Raw genomic sequence first — 18,775 nt, forward strand, 5'->3', positions numbered from 1 at the left:
AGTGTAGCCTATGATAAAATGATGTCTTTAGTATCCTAAATAATACTACATATGCAAAGCAAACCCCACATTCTAACTAAATGTTGTTGTTTAGTACTCAAATATATCCACTGCACCATGATGTTTTGATGGATGCACTGGGGAAAACAATTCTATATAAACGTCAAACATGCTGATATTTGTTCCTGACCAGCATATGTCACTAATGTGCACTGTGTTAAAAGCTCAGAGTAATTGTAAAAAAATTGGCACAATTTAGTGAAAGCTCCAAAAGATTCAGAAAGACGCAGTTTCCCATCAATAGTGGACACCCCCACGAGTGTCTTTCAGCACCTTTCCTAAATCAACCTGTTTTGTTTTGGTTGTTGTTACCGACTCTTTGTTAGTTCTCTCTTCTGTTAGAGCAATATATATATTTTTTCTTGTTGGTCAACGTAACAATGTTCATGTGATTGTGTTAAATAACCTGACTGTTTGAATGTGTTTGTTAGTAAATGTTTTTAATTTTAAGAGATGATGATTAAAAGAGAAAAATGTACATTCACAAAATAATGGTCACCATTTTAACCAACATGCTGGATCTCTGTTTAGGGCTCAGTGCTCTAAAATGAGTCTTTCTGGGGAGAGAGAGGACGGGGGTCCTGCCTCTAAAAGGAGTATCACTGGGGAACATGACACCAAAGCTAAGAGGTGAGATGACAGTTTTTTAATTTAGAATTTGTTAAATTCATGTCCAAAAAGCAATATCCCCCAAAATGCACATTTTAGTTTTTAAATTATTGCTTATGGGGGTACCTTCAATATTAGTTTTCTCAGATTTTTAATTCATAGATTTGATATGTGTATGAAAATGTTCTGTTTGTTGAAAAAATGCTATATTTCCATTGTTTAGCTGGAATGGAATGTTCGGAATCCTATACAGTGCATTTGGAAAATATTCAGACACCTTGATTTTTTCTGTGTTTTGTTACGTTACAGCCTTAATCTAAAATTGATTAAATACACATTTTCATCATAAATCTACATACAATACCCCATAATAACGAAGCAAAAACATGTTTTTATAAACTTGAGCAAATTTATAAAAAATAAAAAAACATAAATACCTTATTTATTTACAGTTAAAGTCGGAAGTTTACATACACCTTAGCCAAATACATTTAAACTCAGTTTTTCACAATTGCTGACGTTTAATACCAGTAAATATTCCCTTTCTTAGGTCAGTTAGGATCACCACTTTATTTTAAGAATGTGAAATGTGTCACGTCCTGACCTTTATTTCCTTTGTTTTGTATTTATTTAGTATGGTCAGGGCGTGAGTTGGGTTGGGCAGTCTATGTTTGTTTTTCTATGATTTTGTGATTTCTATGTTTTGGCCTAGTATGGTTCTCAATCAGAGGCAGGTGTCATTAGTTGTCTCTGATTGAGAATCATACTTAGGTAGCCTGGGTTGCACTGTGTTTGTTTCCGTGTCTGTGTTTTTTTCACCACACGGTACTGTTTTGGTTTTCGTTCGTTCCACGTTTATTGTTTTTGTATTCAGTTGTTCATGTTGAGTATTTCTTATTAAAAGAACCATGGACACTTATCACGCCGCATATTGGTCCTCCGATCCTTCTCGGTGTTGGTCTAAGCCAGGTAGCAGACCTGGTGTGCTTTAGGGCAGCCCCCTGAAAGTGTCATGCGAGTGTGGGCATCCAGCCAGGGCATATGGTGCCTGCTCAGCGTGTCTGGTCGCCGTTTCGTTCCAGGGTATTCTGCGCCGGCTCTGCGTGCTGTGTCTCCGGGGCGCTGGGAGGGTGCAGTGCGTCCTATGCCTGCGCTCCGTTCGTGCCGGGCAAATGTGGGAGTGGAGCTTAAGGGAGAGGTGCGCGTAGTAAGCACTAGATCTCCCGTGCATACCCACAGCCCGGTTCAGACTTACAGCTGTAATCGCAGCAAAAGGTGGCTCTACCAAGTATTAACTTAAGGGGGCTGAATAATTTTGCACGCCCAATTTTTCAGTTTTTGATTTGTTAAAAAAGTTTGAAATATCCAATAAATGTCGTTCCACTTCATGATTGTGTCCCACTTGTTGATTCTTCACAAAAAAATACAGTTTTATATCTTTGTTTGAAGCCTGAAATGTGGCAAAAGGTCGCAAAGTTCAAGGGGGCCGAATACTTTCGCAAGGCACTGTATGTTACCAACTAATTCTGATTATTCCCCAACAACTCCCAATCACGGCTGGTTTTGATACAGCCTGGAATCAATCCAGGGTGTCTGTAGTGACGCCTTTAGCACAGATACAGTGCCTTAGACCGCTGTGCCACTCGGGAGCCCCTTTGGGGTATTGTGTGTAGATTGATGAGAGAAACACCACAATGTCATCCATTTTTTATTAAGGCTGTAATGTAACAAAATGTGAAAAGTCAAGGTCTGAATATTTTCCCGAATGCACTGTATCAGTTGTTTAGCTGGAATGAAATGTTTGTATCCTGATTATTTGACTTATGTGGTTGTCTCATGAATGTACTTACAGATACCATATCTTAATTTGACTCAGTTTCTCAAAGCAGGAAAATAATACTGCAGCAACAGAAAAAAATCATTATGTTGATTCAAATTTGTGGACATTTTTGTAGGTGGTTGATACATTTTCCATTACGGCAAAATCAAGACTGACAGGAAGATTCCTGCAACACAGGATTATCAAATTAAGATATGGCAACTGTACTGCAAGGGGCCGGTTTCCTGATAGATTTGGAATGTAGGCTTATGAGTGTTTTAAGATGCATCTTTCTTACAAGGGCTGAAGACGTAACATGTGTTTCCCAAAATTGTCCCTAAGTGCATTGTTGGAGCATGTGTCGATACTGATAGGATCGAAAGGGAGCGCTGCTCTCAGATCAGGTTTCTCCATTCAGATCTTACCTTAACATAAATTATTATTTCACAATACTGACAACGGATCTGCTCCTAGAGAGATATTGCCACCTACGACTGCAAATATTGAGGGGGCTGATTCTATTGCATACCAAATAAAAATGCATGAAATTACAGATTTGGCACATTATTGTGCACATGTTAGTCTACAAATCATAGTTGAAAAGGCGCTACGCTCTCTCACCATTATAACATACTTGTTTTATTTAAGCAAATTTAAAAGATTAAAGTTTCAGCCCTCAGCAGAATAATCACACAAAGGGATTGGACAAGTTCATGTAGGGCAGGGGAACACAACTAGGGAGAAACACTTCAGCTGGTGGTGCTAACGAGAGAGGGTGTGGTAGACTATACAGGTTGGTCCCAGGGTGAGGGACTACTGTTGTCAATGTCTCAACCTAGTGGTCAAATACAGTAATGGAACCAGTGAAAACGTACTGCCTATTCACCCCAGCAACTACAAATACGGCAATTATACTCAATGCCAGTACACCAAACGTATGTAAGGTTTCTCAAACCTCAAATCGGGTGTGACAAAAAAATTCAAAAGTACCATCAGTTGCAATGTGATCTACGTGATTTTACATATGAGAGACACACTAGAATGTGTGAGTATTTCGATGCCATTCGATGTCATTCGATGCACTGACTCCCAACAGTGACCCTCCATTTCAGAGAGGGGTCTTAACCTAAAGCAGGACTATAGTATATTTTAGATACTTTAGTCCCCGAAGGTCTTAACCTACAGAAGGTCGATATACATGTTTAACTGCCTCTGGCAACTTTGTTCAGAAGTAACCGGCGGTGACAGCGAGGCGGATATTTCCGTGTGATTCTATGTTTAGTGCAGATCTTCTCTGTATAAAGTGGCGCGGGAGGGCAAAAAGGCATCACAAGACTCACTTAGCTGTTCTACTAGTGGTCTGAGGCAGGCGTTAGATTACGAGCGTTTTGATGTGCAACGTTAACAACAATGTTTTTTGTGAAACATCTCTGTTAGGAATTCCCTGTCTGACTGTTATCAGTACCTCACAACCCCAAGCTGTACACTCAAATAAAGCAGTTAACATACTGGTCAGGCAGAGTTTGAGAGGCAGGTTTATGGACTAGACTCTCATGCCTCCAGTTAAATCTTTTTAATGAATTTTTTATCTTATTAACACTTCGTTCTAGCTAGCTATTTGTGTGATAAATCAGGTCCTGGATAAAAGCATCTGATAAATTACTAAAATGTTGAATGTAAATGTTTTACATACAGATCTCATATTACTGTAATTAATTTGTATTTTTTATATTTAAATATTGATGTCACAAATGCATAATTTGTACAGTTCTTTATTAAAAATGTAGCTATTTGTTACATTTGACTGTGTAAAACCTAGCAGTAGTAGTTATTTCTCTGAGAGTGAGGCAGATATATAGCATTTTGCAAAAAAAAACCATGACTATTTGTACCTATGAAAATGAAACCATAAATTGAAAGATTTTAAACAAATACATGTTTATGACTGTCATGGAACAACCCCATGATAAGATATTGGTGCTATTTACACTCTCTTTCATACTTTCTTTCAATTTCTTTGTTTAATGATTTCTTTAAACACTAAAAGTTAATTTACCAACTTTTCTGAAAATGGATATATAATATTTTGCAATTAAAATCTTCTTATGTTTCCCCATCTGAGCTCAGAGTAGATGAGAGACATAATGTTTGTCTCTGTTGTGTTGAAGCCCAATCAAGCAGGAGAGACCAGCCTCCCATGTGCCCAGCTGTCTGTCCATGAAGAGTGACCAGTCTAAGGGTACACCTATAGAGTTCAGAGAGGGAGACTTTTATACTGAACAAAGGTAAGAAGAACTCATGGGTTTATTTGAGTTGTTTTCATGATCCATAGGTTAATCCTTTTTTCCATTTTCATAGTCCTGAAACAATATTCAACTACCACAACTTTCCCTCCCTGTGTGTGTGTGCACGCATTGGATGTTTTGTCCACAGAAACCAACAGGAGAGATCAGAGTCAGAGGTTCTCAGTGGTCAGTCTTCCCAGAGTCATCAAACAGACCTGGACTCCATTTTCAGTGTATGTGGTCCTGTTATGTACATTTGTTTTTGTTTACCTCCAGTAAAGTTTATCTGTCAATCATTCATTAATGTGTTCATGAGAAAGCATTTCTTATCTTGCTTAAATTATTTACTTTATTTATTTCAGTTGCTTGAAGAGAATTTTATGACATTTTTGAAGAACGAGCTGAAGATGTTCAAGAGGATTCTGAGTTCAGAACTCCCACAAGGCTTTGAGAGTCAGAAGCAGGATAAGGAAGTGGTGGACGCTGAAGATGAGAAGCAGGAGAGCAGTGCCAGAGAGGGGGCTCTGAAGATCACACTGCACGTCCTGAGGAAAATGAACCAGAAGGAGCTTGCTGACACACTGGAGAAAAGTAACAGCTGTCTACCTCATGTTGAATGCTGTTTTACAACAAACATTTAAGATCTGTAGCTAAAGTACAGCTAAAGTAGCCGTGTTACTCAATGATATTGTGGCAGCCTTAATACAACACCTAGTGACCACATCAAGTAGCAGCAGGGATGTGTTGTGTTGATTCATTCATTCATTCAGAGCCAGAGAAACATACAAGAAAGAGAAGGCGAGAGAACATCAATAATACCAATAATAATATAATCAGTCACAGCAGAGTGTAATGCATTCTGAAAACATTTCCACATTCATACAGACAGTTAAGAGAATAAACTATTATAATGTACAACTTTATAACACAGTCCCACAATACTGTAGCATTAAAACAGACATAATATTAATATCCTCTGTGTTATTTCCTCACTCAGAAGATCTTGCTGTAATTTACCAACGTGAACTCAAATCTAATCTGAAGAAGAAGTTTCAATGTGTATTTGAGGGGATCGCTAAACAAGGAAACCCAACACTTCTCAATAAGATCTACACAGAGCTCTACATCACAGAGGGTGGAACAGGAGAGGTCAATAATGAACATGAGCTGAGACAGATTGAGACAACCAGGAAACAAGCAAGATCAGAGACTGCAATCAAATGTAACGACATCTTCAAACCCTTAACTGGACAAGACAAACTTATCAGAACTGTGCTGACAAAGGGAGTCGCTGGCATTGGAAAAACAGTCTCTGTGCAGAAGTTCATTCTGGACTGGGCTGAGGGAAAAGCAAATCAGGATGTCCAATTTGTATTTTCATTCCCTTTTCGGGAGCTGAATTTGATGAAAGGGGAAAAACACACTTTGATTGAACTTCTCAATCACTTCTCAAAGGAAACCAAAGAATCAAGAATCTCCAACTACGACAAGTACAAAGTTCTGTTCATCTTTGATGGTCTGGATGAGTGCCGACTGCCCCTAGACTTCCAGAAGAACAAGATCTGTTGTGACGTCACCAAGTCAACCTCAGTGGATGTTCTGCTGACAAATCTCATCAAGGGAAACCTGCTTCCCTCTGCTCTCCTTTGGATAACTACCAGACCTGCAGCAGCCAATAAGATCCCTTCAGAGTGTGTTGACCAGGTGACAGAGGTACGAGGGTTCAATGACCCACAGAAAGAGGAGTACTTCAGGAAGAGATTCAGTGATGAGGACCTGGCCAGCAGAATCATATCACACATAAACACATCAAGGAGCCTCCACATCATGTGCCACATTCCAGTCTTCTGTTGGATTTCTGCAACAGTCCTTGAACACATGCTGAAACATAAGAGAGAAGAGATGCCCAAGACTCTGACTGAGATGTACACACACCTTGTGGTGTTTCATACCAAACAGAATAATGAAAAGTATATTGGGAAAGAAGAGACAGGTCCACACTGGAATAAAGACAGCATTCTGTCACTGGGAAAACTGGCTTTTCAACAGCTTGTGAAGGGCAATCTGATTTTCTATGAGGAAGACCTGAAAGAGGCTGGCATTGATGTCAATGAAGCCTCAGTGTACTCAGGATTGTGCACACAGATCTTTAAAGAGGAATGTGGGCTGTACCAGGACAAGGTGTACTGCTTCGTGCATCTGAGCATTCAGGAGTTTCTGGCTGCTGTATATGTGTTCCTCTCATTCATCAACAACAGAGAAAATCGAATGGCCAAACCTCAATCCAGATCCAGGAAATGTTTTGCGCTGTTCAGAAACAAGCCAGAAGTTACTTTCTACAAGAGCGCTGTGGATAAAGCCTTACAGAGTGAGACGGGAAACCTGGACCTTTTCCTCCGCTTTCTTCTGGGCCTCTCACTGGAGTCCAATCAGAAGCACTTACAAGGTCTACTGACAAAGACAAGAAGCAGCTCACAGAGCCATGGAGAAACAGTCAAGTACATCAAGGAGAAGATCAGAGAGAATCCCTCTCCAGAGAGGTGCATCAATCTGTTCCACTGTCTGAATGAACTGAATGACCATTCTCTAGTGGAGGAGATCCAAAGCTACCTGAGATCAGGAAGTCTTTCAGAAGCCAAAATTTCACCTGCACAGTGGTCAGCTCTGGTCTTTGTGCTGTTGACTTCTGAAAAGGAGTTGGACGTGTTTGACCTGAAGAAATACTCCAGATCAGAGGAAGGTCTTCTGAGGCTGCTGCCAGTGATCAAAGCCTCCAGAGCTGCTCTGTGAGTACATCAAATTACATTAAAGTACAAATCACATCAACAAATATTCAGTTTATAGAAAATATGTATTATTGAAAAACATATTGAATCAATGCACTGATGTTCACATTAGTATAACAATATGACCATACAATTCTAGGAGACGGAAGGTGAATCTATATGATGTTTGAGAGAATAAACCAAATGCATCTGCCATTGTCCTTCTACACTACTGGTGTTAAATGAACAGTGTGTTTGTGAAATCATGATGATCTCTTTATCAGGCTGTCAGGCTGTGGAGTCACAGAGATAGGCTGTGCTTCTCTGGTCTCAGCTCTGAAGTCAAACCCCTCACACCTGAGAGAGCTGGATCTGAGTAACAATGACCTGAAGGATTCAGGAGTGAAGCTGCTCTCTGCTGGACTGGGGAATCCCCACTGTAAACTGGAGACTCTAAGGTCAGTAATCCTGTAGTTGGTCAACAAGGGGTAACTTTTCACCATGCACACATAGTCCTATATGTGATCCGATTCAGAAACTAGGAGGATGTCGCAAGTCATGACTTCACAGGAGACCCGTTTGAACGTAAAAGTCATTTTTTTTAAATCAAAATGTATTTTGGCAGAAATGCCTTCTCGAACATGTGAACTTTCATGTGCCTTAATAACAAACTTGAATGCAATGTGTAAATACAAATAAAATGGTTAAATTAGGAGCCTTGTTGGTTAAGCCACAGAAAAAAATTGCAATCTTCTCACTAGCCATGAATGGCTGAGATAACGTGTGAGCTGGACATACCGAGAGAGGAGTTTGGATTGTTAACGTTAGCTGGCTGGCTCCCTAGCTGACCTTATTATTCGTTTCACAGAGGCGTTTGCTTTACTAGTTAGAGCCTAATTTTAGCTAGCTAACATTGAACCTGGTTGTTAGCTCCCAGCACTGTAGCATTGTTGGCACTTTGTTCATTGTTGTTTAGCTAGCCAACATTAGCTGGCTGGCTTGTTAGCTAACGTTACGTGACGTGTGTTAACTTACACTTTGTTTACCTAGGTAGGCTCATTGTTTACCTAGCTAGCTAGCTACAGTGCCTTGCGAAAGTATTCGGACCCCTTGAACTTTGCGACCTTTTGCCACATTTCAGGCTTCAAACATAAAGATATAAAACTGTATTTTTTTGTGAAGAATCAACAACAAGTGGGACACAATCATGAAGTGGAACGACATTTATTGGATATTTCAAACTTTTTTAACAAATCAAAAACTGAAAAATTGGGCGTGCAAAATTATTATCAAATGTATTTGTCACGTACACATGTTTAGCAGATGTTAATGCGAGTGTAGCGAAATGCTTGTGCTTCTTGTTCCGATAATGCAGTAATAACCAACGAGTAATCTAACCTAACAATTTTACAACAATTACCTGATACACACAAGTGTAAAGGGATGAAGAATATGTACATAAAGAAATGAATGAGTGATGGTACAGAACGGCATAGGCAAGATGCAGTAGATGGTATCGAGTACAGTATATACATATGAGATGAGTAATGTAGGGTATGTAAACATTTAAAAGTGGCATTGTTTAAAACCTGTTGAGGCGAGGTGTTCCCCGAGGGGAACTCCAACCCCCGTTCAGCTGAAAAGGTGGCGCAGGGAATGCAAAAATATTATTTTGAAATATTTAACCTCCACACATTAACAAGTCCAATACCTCAAATGAAAGATAAACACTTTGTTCATCTACCCATCGTGTCAGATTTTTAACATGTTTTACGGCGAAAACACAGCATATATTTATGTTAGACCACCACCAAAACAAAGAGAAAACGTAGCCATTTTTACCACAAAAGATAAAATGACAAAAGCAGGATTAAAAAAAAAATCATTCACTAACCTCTTGAAAATCTTCATCAGATGACAGTCATATGACATGTTACACAGTACATTTATGTTTTGTTCGATAATATGCATTTTATATCCATAAATCTCGGTTTACATTGACGCCATGTTCAGAAAATTCTCCAAAATGTCCGGAGGAATTGTAGAAAGCTACGCAAGATAACAGAAATACTAATCATAAACTTTGACTAAAGATACATGTTCTACATATAATTAACTTCTGGAGGTGATCCCTGCAGAGGGACCGCTCAGCGGAATTTTCAGAGTGCCACCTATAGTACTTTACTTAGTACTCGTTAAATCTCAAACTTTCATTAAAACACATGCCAGGTACTGAATTAAAGCTACACTCGTTGTGAATCTAGCCACCAAGTCAGATTTGTAAAATGCTTTTCGCCGAAAGCATGAGAAGCTATTATCTGATAGCATGCACCCCCCAAAATACCAGCACGACACGTAAACAAAAGATTTTGCGGTAGCCGGCGCTACCCAAAACGCAGAAATAAAATATAAAACATTCATTAGCTTGGACGAGCTTCTTTGTTGGCACTCCTATATGTCCCATAAACATCACAATTGGGTCTTTTTCCCGATTAAATCCGTCATTGTATACCCAAAATGTCATTTGCTGAAGGCCAGTCTGATGCTGCAAAAAGTCAATTTACAAGACGCAACGTCACTTTTTAAAATGACAAAAGTCGCCTATAAACTTTTACAAATCACTTCAAACAACGTTTCTAAACCAACTTTAGGTATTAATAAACGTTAATGATGTATCAAATTGATCACGGGGCGATCTGTATTCGATAGCAGCAAGTCTGGAAAACATCGTCCATTTTTTTTCCGTTTCACAACATCCTGTGGTGGGTCAGAGGAAGGGACTATTTGTGTTGCAACCAGGGATAAATGACTCCGATATTGATAGCAATGGTGACATCTGTGTGGAAGCTGTAGGCGTTTACAGGGGGTTTGCATATATTTTCCCTCGTCTTAAACAATTGATTGAATGGCGGATGAATATTTAGTTTTTGTTTTTGGTGAACAGTTTTACCAGTGATTTTTACTCCTAAACACGTTCTGTTATAGCCACAGACCCGATTTAACCAGTTTTAGAAACTTCAGAGTGTTTTCTATCCACACATACTTATCATATGCATATACTATATTCCTGGCATGAGTAGCAGGACTTTGAAATGTTGCGCGATTTTTAACAAAAAACTGCGAAAATGCGCATCATCCATAACTTAAAAAGATACACTGGTTCTTAATGCAACCGCTGTGTCATATTTTTTTTTAACGTTACGGAAAAAGCCTAACATTGCAATAATCTGAGACGGCGCTCAGACGTAACAATATTTCTCTGCTATGTTGGAGTCAACAGAAATACAAAATTACAACAGAAATATTCCCTTACCTTTGATGATCTTCGATCAGAATGTAGTGCAAGGAGTCCTAGTTCACCAATTCAGGTTGACCGTGATGTGTACGCCGAGGAACTTCAAACTTGGTAATCAAGCCTACCACTGTAGTGTCGTCCGCAAACTTGATGATTGAGTTGGAGGCGTGCATGGCCACGCATGGCCACGCAGTCGTGGGTGAACAGGGAGTACAGGAGAGGGCTCAGAATGCACCCCTGTGGAGCCCCAGTGTTGAGGATCTGCGAGTTGTAAATGTTGTTACCTATCAGGAAGTCCAGTACTCAGTTGCACAGGGCGGGGTCGAGACCCAGGGTCTCGAGCTTGATGACGAGTTTGGAGGGTGCTATGGTGTTAAATGCTGAGCTGTAGTCGATGAACAGCATTCTCACATAGGTATTCCTCTTGTCCAGATGGGTTAGGGCAGTGTGCAGTGTGTTTGCGATTGCGTCATCTGTGGACCTATTGGGGCAGTAAGCAAATTGGAGTGGGTCTAGGGTGTCAGGTAGGCTGGAGGTGATATGGTCCTTGACTAGTCTCTCAAAGCACTTCATGATGACGGAAGTGAGTGCTACGGGGCGGTAGTTATTTTGCTTAGTTACCTTAGCTTTCATAGGAACAGGAACAATTGTGGCCCTCTTGAAGCATGTGGGGACAGCAGACTGGGATAAGGATTGATTGAATATGTCCGTAAACACACCAGCCAGCTGGTCTGCGCATGCTCTGAGGGAGCGGCTGGGGATGCCATCTGGGCCTGCAGCCCTGCGAGGGTTAACACGTTTAAATGTTTTACTTACGTCGGTTGCAGTGAAGGAGAGTCCGCAAGTTTTGGTAGCGGGCCGTGTCAGTGGCACTGTATTGTTTAATACACCATAAGTGAAATAGTCAGAATACTTAAGACTTCTTCAAATTTGGGGACTAGATATATTAAGTGCTTTCATTTCTAAGTGGTGAAAGAGGTATGTATGAAAATAATCTAATTTAAAAGGTGACATTATATATTGTCACCTCATATGAAACATTTGATCTCAAATCCTGCTGGAGTAGAGAGGCACATTTTAAAATGTTAGCTTCAATGTCAAATTTGGTATGGTGTGGAATGTATACTCAATACAATCTAAATCTGATACCTCACTGTCTGTCTTTAGACTGATACTGCTTTTGACTATTTTTCTCTCTACAAGCAATAATTTGATCATTTCTAATAGTGATACATTCATTTATCTATGAATAGGTTTCAGAATACTGATACAGTTGAAGTCGGAAGTTCCACCTTAGCCAAATACATTTAAACTCAGTTTTTCACAATTCCTGAAATGTAATCATAGTAAATATTCCCTGTCTTAGGTCAGTTAGGATCACCACTTTATGTTAAGAATGTGAAATGTCAGAATAATAGTAGAGAATGATTTATCTCCGCTTTTATTTATTTCATCACATTCCCAGTGGGTCAGAAGTTTACATACACTCAATTCATATTTGGTAGCATTGCATTTAAATTGTTTAATTTGGGTCAAATGTTTCAGCTAACCTTCCACAAGCTTCCCACAATAAGTTGGGTGAATTTTGGCCCATTCCTACTGACAGAGCTGGTGTAACTGAGTCAGGTTTGTAGGCCTCCTTGCTCGCACACGCTTTTTCAGTTCTGCCCACAAAGGTCAGGGCTTTGTGACGGCCACTTCAATACCTTGACTTTGTTGTCCTTAAGCCATTTTGCCACAACTTTGAAAGTATGCATGGGGTCATTGTTCATTTGGAAGACCCATTTGCAACCAAGCTTTAACTTCCTGACTGAGGTCTTGAGATGTTGCTTCAATATATCCACAGAATTTTCCATCCTCATGATGCCATCTATGTTGTGAAGTGCACCTGTCCCTCCTGCAGCAAAGCAACCCCACAACATGATGCTGCTACCCCTGTGCTTCACGATTGGGATGGTGTTCTTCAGCTTGCAAGCCTCCCCCTTTCTCCTCCAAACATAACAATGGTCATAATGTTTCATCAGACCAGAGGTCATTTCTCCAAAAAGTACGATCTTTGTCCACATGTGCAGTTGCAAACCGTAGTTTATCTTTTTTATGGAGGTTTTGGAGCAGTGGATTCTTCCTTGCAAAGCCTTTCAGGTTCTGCCGATGTAGGACTCGTTTTTCTGTGGATAGAGATACTTTTGTACCTGTTTCCTCCAGCAAGGTCCTTTGCTGTTGTTCTGGGATGGATTTCCACGTATCACACCAAAGTACGTTCATCTCTAGGAGACAGAACACGTCTCCTTCCTGAGCGGTATGACGGCTGCGTGGTCCCATGGTGTTTATACTTGCATCCTATTGTTTGTACAGATGAACATGGTACCTTCAGGCGTTAGGAAATTGCTCCCAAGGATGAACCAGACTTGTGGAGGTCTACAATTTGTTTCTGAGGTCTTGACTGATTTATTTGTATTTTCCCATGATGTCAAGCAAAGAGGCACTGAGTTTGAAGGTAGGCCTAGACATCCATCCACAGGTACACCTCCAATTGACTCAAATTATGTCAATTAGCCTATCAGAAGCTTCTAAAGTGATGACATCATCTTCTGGAATTTTTCAAGCTGTGTAAAGCCACAGTCAACTTAATGCATGTAAACTTCTGACCCACTGGAATTGTGATACAGTGAATTATAAGTTTAATAATCTGTCTGTAAACAATTGTTGGAAAAATGACTTGTGTCATGCACAAAGTAGATGTCCTAACCGACTTGCCAAAACTATAGTTGATTAACAAGAATTTTGTGGAGTGGTTGAATTGATGAGTTTTAATGCCTCCAACCTAAGTGCATGTACATTTCCGACTTCAACTGTATACACTGGGGAGAACAAGTATTTGATACACTGCCGATTTTGCAGGTTTGCCCACTTACAAAGCATGTAGAGGTCTGTAATTTACCATAGGTACACTTCAAAAATCCAGAAAATCACATTGTATGATTTTTAAGTAATTAATTTGCATTTTATTGCATGACATAAGTATTTGATCACCTACCAACCGGTAAGAATTCCGGCTCTCACAAACCTGTTAGTTTTTCTTTAAGGAGCCCTCCTGTTCTCCACTCATTACCTGTATTAACTGCACCTGTTTGAACTTGTTACCTGCATAAAATACACCTGTCCACACACTCAATCAAACAGACCCCAACCTCTCCACAATGGCCAAGATCAGAGAGCTGTGTAAGGACATCAGGGATAAAATTGTAGACCTGTACAAGGCTGGGATGGGCTACAGGACAATAGGCAAGCAGCTTGGTGAGAAGGCAACAACTGTTGGCACAATTATTAGAAAATGGAAGAAGTTCAAGATGACGGTCAATCACCCTCGGTCTGGGGCTCCATGCAAGATCTCACCTCGTGGGGCATCAATGATCATGAGGAAGGTGAGGGATCAGCCCAGAACTACATGGCAAGACCTGGTCAATGACCTGAAGAGAGCTGGAAAAACGATTGTCTCAAAGAAAACCATTGTGGTAACACACTACGCCGTCATGGATTAAAATCCTGCAGCGCACTCAAGGTCCCCCTGCTCAAGCCAGCGCATGTCCAGGGCCGTCTGAAGTTTGCAAATGACCATCTGGATGATCCAGAGGAGGAATGGGAGAAGGTCATGTGGTCTGATGAGACAAAAATTGAGCTTTTTTGGTCTAAACTCCCCTCGCCGTGTTTGGAGGAAGAAGAAGGAAGAGTACAACCCCAAGAACACCATCCCAATCATGAAGCATGGAGGTGGAAACATAATTCTTTGGGGATGGTTTTCTGCAAAGGGGACAGGACGACTGCACCGTATTGAGGGGAGGATGGATGGGGCCATGTATCGCGAGATCTTGGCCAACAACCTCTTTCCCTCAGTAAGACCCTTAAAGATGGGTCATGGCTGGGTCTTCCAGCATGACAACGACCCGAAACACACAGCCAGGGCAACTAAGGAGTGGCATCTCAAGGTCCTGGAGTAGCCTAGCCAGTCTCCAGACCTGAACCCAATAGAAAATCTTTGGAGGGAGCTGAACGTCCGTATTGCCCAGCGACAGCCCCAAAACCTGAAGGATCTGGAGAAGGTCTGTATGGAGGACTGGGCCAAAATCCCTGCTGCAGTGTGTGCAAACCTGGTCAAGAACCACAGGAAACGTATGATCTCTGTAATTGCAAACAGGTTTCTGTACCGTTCTGCTTTTCTGATGTATCAACTACTTACGTCATGCAATAAAATTCAAATTAATTACTTAAAAATCATACAATGTGATTTTCTGGATTTTTGTTGTAGATTCCATCTCTCACAGTTGAAGTGTACCTATGATAAAAATTACAGACATCTACATGCTTTGTAAGTAGGAAAACCTGCAACATTGGCAGTGTATCAAATACTTGTTCTCCCCACTGTATCTGAAAATAAATTATTTAGAAAAAATATACTGCAACTATTTTGACCAACAATGAATAGCAGTGTGATTTTGATATTATTTGACTCTTTGCAGGCTGTCAGGCTGTCTAGTCACAGAGGAAGGCTGTGCTTCCCTGGTCTCTGCTCTGAGGTCAAACCCCTCACACCTGAGAGAACTGGACCTGAGCTACAATCACCCAGGAGACTCAGGAGTCAGACTGCTCTCTGCTGGACTGGAAGATCCACACTGCAGACTGGAGAAACTCAAGTATGTAGAGGGTTTATGTCAATGTTCCTGAGTTATCAGGCTGTTATATGCTGATCATTGGGTTTGTGCGTGTGTGTGTGTCATGAGTTCTCATGTATCCCTCAATGACTGTCTGTTCTTCTGCTTACTGCTACAGTGTGGAACATGCTGGAAAGTACACAATGAAACCTGGGCTTAGGAAATGTGAGTGTTGACTGCTGTAAAGAATATGACTGAGAATAAGTCTTATTTCAAGTTAAGTCAAAGACCACCTTCATTACTTACTTGGTCATAGTAAATTTAAGCTGTGGTTAAGCAGAAGCAGAAATCAGGGACATTCAAAGTTGAGAAAGAGTTGCTCTGACAATGTGTGTGTCTGTGTATGTTTGTGTGTGGCGTGTTTATGTTACATTAGAAATGTGTGTGTGTGTGTGTGTTCATGCATGTGTGTGTGTGTGTGTGTGTAATTAATGGGAATAAGTGTTTTTTACATTACCATACAGTATAACATATGATCATTCAACAAGTCTCAAGTTACCTTAACTTCTCCTTTTGATACCTAGAAACATCTACATTAAATGAATTAGTGAAAAGTGAATTAACATTCTAATGTGAATGATTTCTAATATTGTGTCTGGTTTCATCCATCAGATGTATGTGATCTCACACTGGACCCAAACACAGTAAACAGAAACCTCTCTCTGTCTGAGGAGAACAGAAAGGTGACATGTAGGAGAGAGGAGCAGCCGTATCCTGATCACCCAGAGAGATTTAAAGGCTGGCCACAGGTGCTGTGTAGAGAGGGTCTGACAGGGCGCTGTTACTGGGAGGTAGAGAGGAGTGGGAGAGGGGCTGATATAGGAGTGACATATAAAGGAATCAGCAGGAGAGGAGAGGGTAAGGACTGTTTGATTGGACAGAATGACAAGTCCTGGAGTCTGGAATGGTCTGACAACAGTTGCACAGCCAGACACAACAATAATCCCACTACCATAGACGTCCCCCCCTCCAGCCCCCACAGAGTAGGAGTGTATCTGGACTGGCCAGCCGGCACTCTGTCCTTCTACAGAGTCTCCTCTGACACACTGACCCACCTGTACACATTCACCTCCACATTCACTGAGCCCCTCTATCCAGGGTTTAGGGTTTGGTATGATGTTAACTCCTCAGTGTCCCTGTGTCAGGTGGTCACATGATGTTACACTCTAGTCATGTGTTTTATTTTTGACCACAATATGAAATTTAAATACATGTAGTAACACACACACACAAGATTGGACCAGTTATTTCCTGTACATAATAACCATGGTAACTCTGTGTCAGTCTCTTTCCGTGATGTTGAGAGAATGGATCAGATGCACCACACACACACTGGACACACACACACACACTTTACACACAAGCACACTGGACACACACACTGGACACACACTGGACACACACACTGGTGTCCTTGAATAGATTAAAAACAAACTGAGAATTCTGCCTATGAACAGGAAACTATAAAGATATATGATTATCAACCAATGCTTCGGAATTCAGAATGTATACACTGTGTAATTATATTATTCTCTCTGAGCACAGAAATAAAGAATCTTGTTTTTACTTACTTATTTTACTCTCAAGCAGATCCTCAATTTTATATATCCAAGACAGCACACACACACAAACACTGAAAACACACACACGCACAAGCACTGGACCCACACAAACTGGACACACACACACCAGTTTGGGACATTTTATTCCTGTAAAAACACTAAACAAAAATATAAATGCAACATGTAAAGTGTTGGTCCCATGTTTCATGAGCTGAAACAATAGATCCCATAATTGTTCCATAGGCACAAAAAGCTTAAGTTTTACATCCCTGAATTTTTTTAGATCAGGTCATCCTTAATTAACACCCTTTGTAACGATTCTCGTTGATGGAAGGAGAGGAGGACCAAAATGCAACCTGGTAAGTGTTCGTCATATTTTAATTGAAAAACTGAACACTACACAAAATAACAACGAAGAGAAAACGAAACAGTTCTGCCAGGTGAACAGACACTAAACAGAAATGAAACACCCACAACCAAAATGGGGAAAAAGGCTACCTAAGTATGATTCTCAATCAGAGACAACGAATGACACCTGCCTCTGATTGAGAACCATACTAGGCCAAACACATAGAAATATAACAACATAGAAAAAAGAACAGACTACCCACCCCAACTCACGCCCTGACCAACCTAACACAAAGACATAAAAAGGAACTAAGGTCAGAACGTGACACCCTTAGCCTACAAAGATCCCAGTATTTCCAACAAAAAAGTTTTCTTTCTGTCAAATTTTGTTCACAAATTTGTTTAGATCCATATTAGTGAGCATTTCTCCTTTGGTAACATAATCCATCCACCAGACAGGTGTGACATATCAAGAAGCTGATTAAACATCATGATCATTACAAAGGTACACCTTGTGCTGGGGACAATAAAAGGCCACTCAAATGTTTTGTCACATAACACCATAATTAAACAAATATATTTAGCCTTTATTTAGCTAGGCAAGTCCGTTAAGAACAAATTGTCATTTACAATGAAGGCCTAACCCGGCTAAACCTGGACCACGCTAGGCCACCAGGATGTAACATGTACTGATCACCTGGCAAGTGTATTCACTTACATTTTCAACCTTTCCCTGGCTGAGTCTGTAATACCAAAATCTTTCAAACAGATCACCATAGTCCCTGTGCCAAAGAACACTAAAGTAACCTGCCTAAATGACTACTGACCCATAGCACTGACGTGATTTGAAAAGCTGGTCATGGCTCACATCAACACCATTATCCCTGAAACCCTAGACCCACACGAATGTGCATACCGCCCCCAACAAATCCATAGATGATGCAATCTCTTATTGCATACCATACTGCCTTTTCACATATAGACAAAAGGAACACATATGTGAGAATGCTGTTCATTGCCTACAGCTCAGCATTCAACACCATAGTGCCATGAAAGCTCATCACTAAGCTAAGGACCCTGGGACTAAACACCTCCCTCTGCAACTGGATCCTGAACTTCCTGACGGGCCGCCCCAAGTGGTAAGGGTAGGTAACAACACATCCGCCATGCTGATCCTCAATACGGGGGCCCATCAGGGGCTCAGTACCCTCCTGTTCTCCCTGTTCACTCATGACTGCACGGCCAGGCACGACTCTAACACCATCATTAAGTTTGCCGATGACACAACAGTGGTAGGCCTGATCACCGACAATGACGAGATAG

General features: G+C 40.7%; 1 protein-coding gene across 1 annotated transcript; it reads left to right on the plus strand.

Moving 5' to 3' along the window:
• Window positions 1–5,512: 5,512 nt before the first annotated feature.
• LOC110513175 (NLR family CARD domain-containing protein 3-like) lies at window positions 5,513–17,056 on the plus strand. Its single transcript, XM_036939570.1, has 6 exons — window positions 5,513–5,516; window positions 5,774–7,559; window positions 7,823–7,996; window positions 15,351–15,524; window positions 15,661–15,707; window positions 16,155–17,056. Exons 1-6 carry the CDS (start codon window positions 5,513–5,515, stop codon window positions 16,697–16,699), a joined length of 2,730 nt encoding a protein of 909 aa, XP_036795465.1. The 3' UTR covers window positions 16,700–17,056.
• The last annotated feature ends 1,719 nt before the right edge of the window (window positions 17,057–18,775 follow it).

This window comes from Oncorhynchus mykiss, chromosome 12, assembly GCF_013265735.2.
Source record: "Oncorhynchus mykiss isolate Arlee chromosome 12, USDA_OmykA_1.1, whole genome shotgun sequence".
In the NCBI taxonomy this organism is placed as follows: Eukaryota; Metazoa; Chordata; class Actinopteri; order Salmoniformes; family Salmonidae; genus Oncorhynchus; species Oncorhynchus mykiss.

Excerpts from the sequence above, each read along its gene's own strand:
- LOC110513175 (XM_036939570.1), top strand. Across the intron at positions 7,560-7,822 it reads AAAGCCTCCAGAGCTGCTCT|GCTGTCAGGCTGTGGAGTCA; the intron begins GTGAGTACATCA and ends TCTCTTTATCAG. Across the intron at positions 15,525-15,660 it reads TGCAGACTGGAGAAACTCAA|TGTGGAACATGCTGGAAAGT; the intron begins GTATGTAGAGGG and ends TTACTGCTACAG.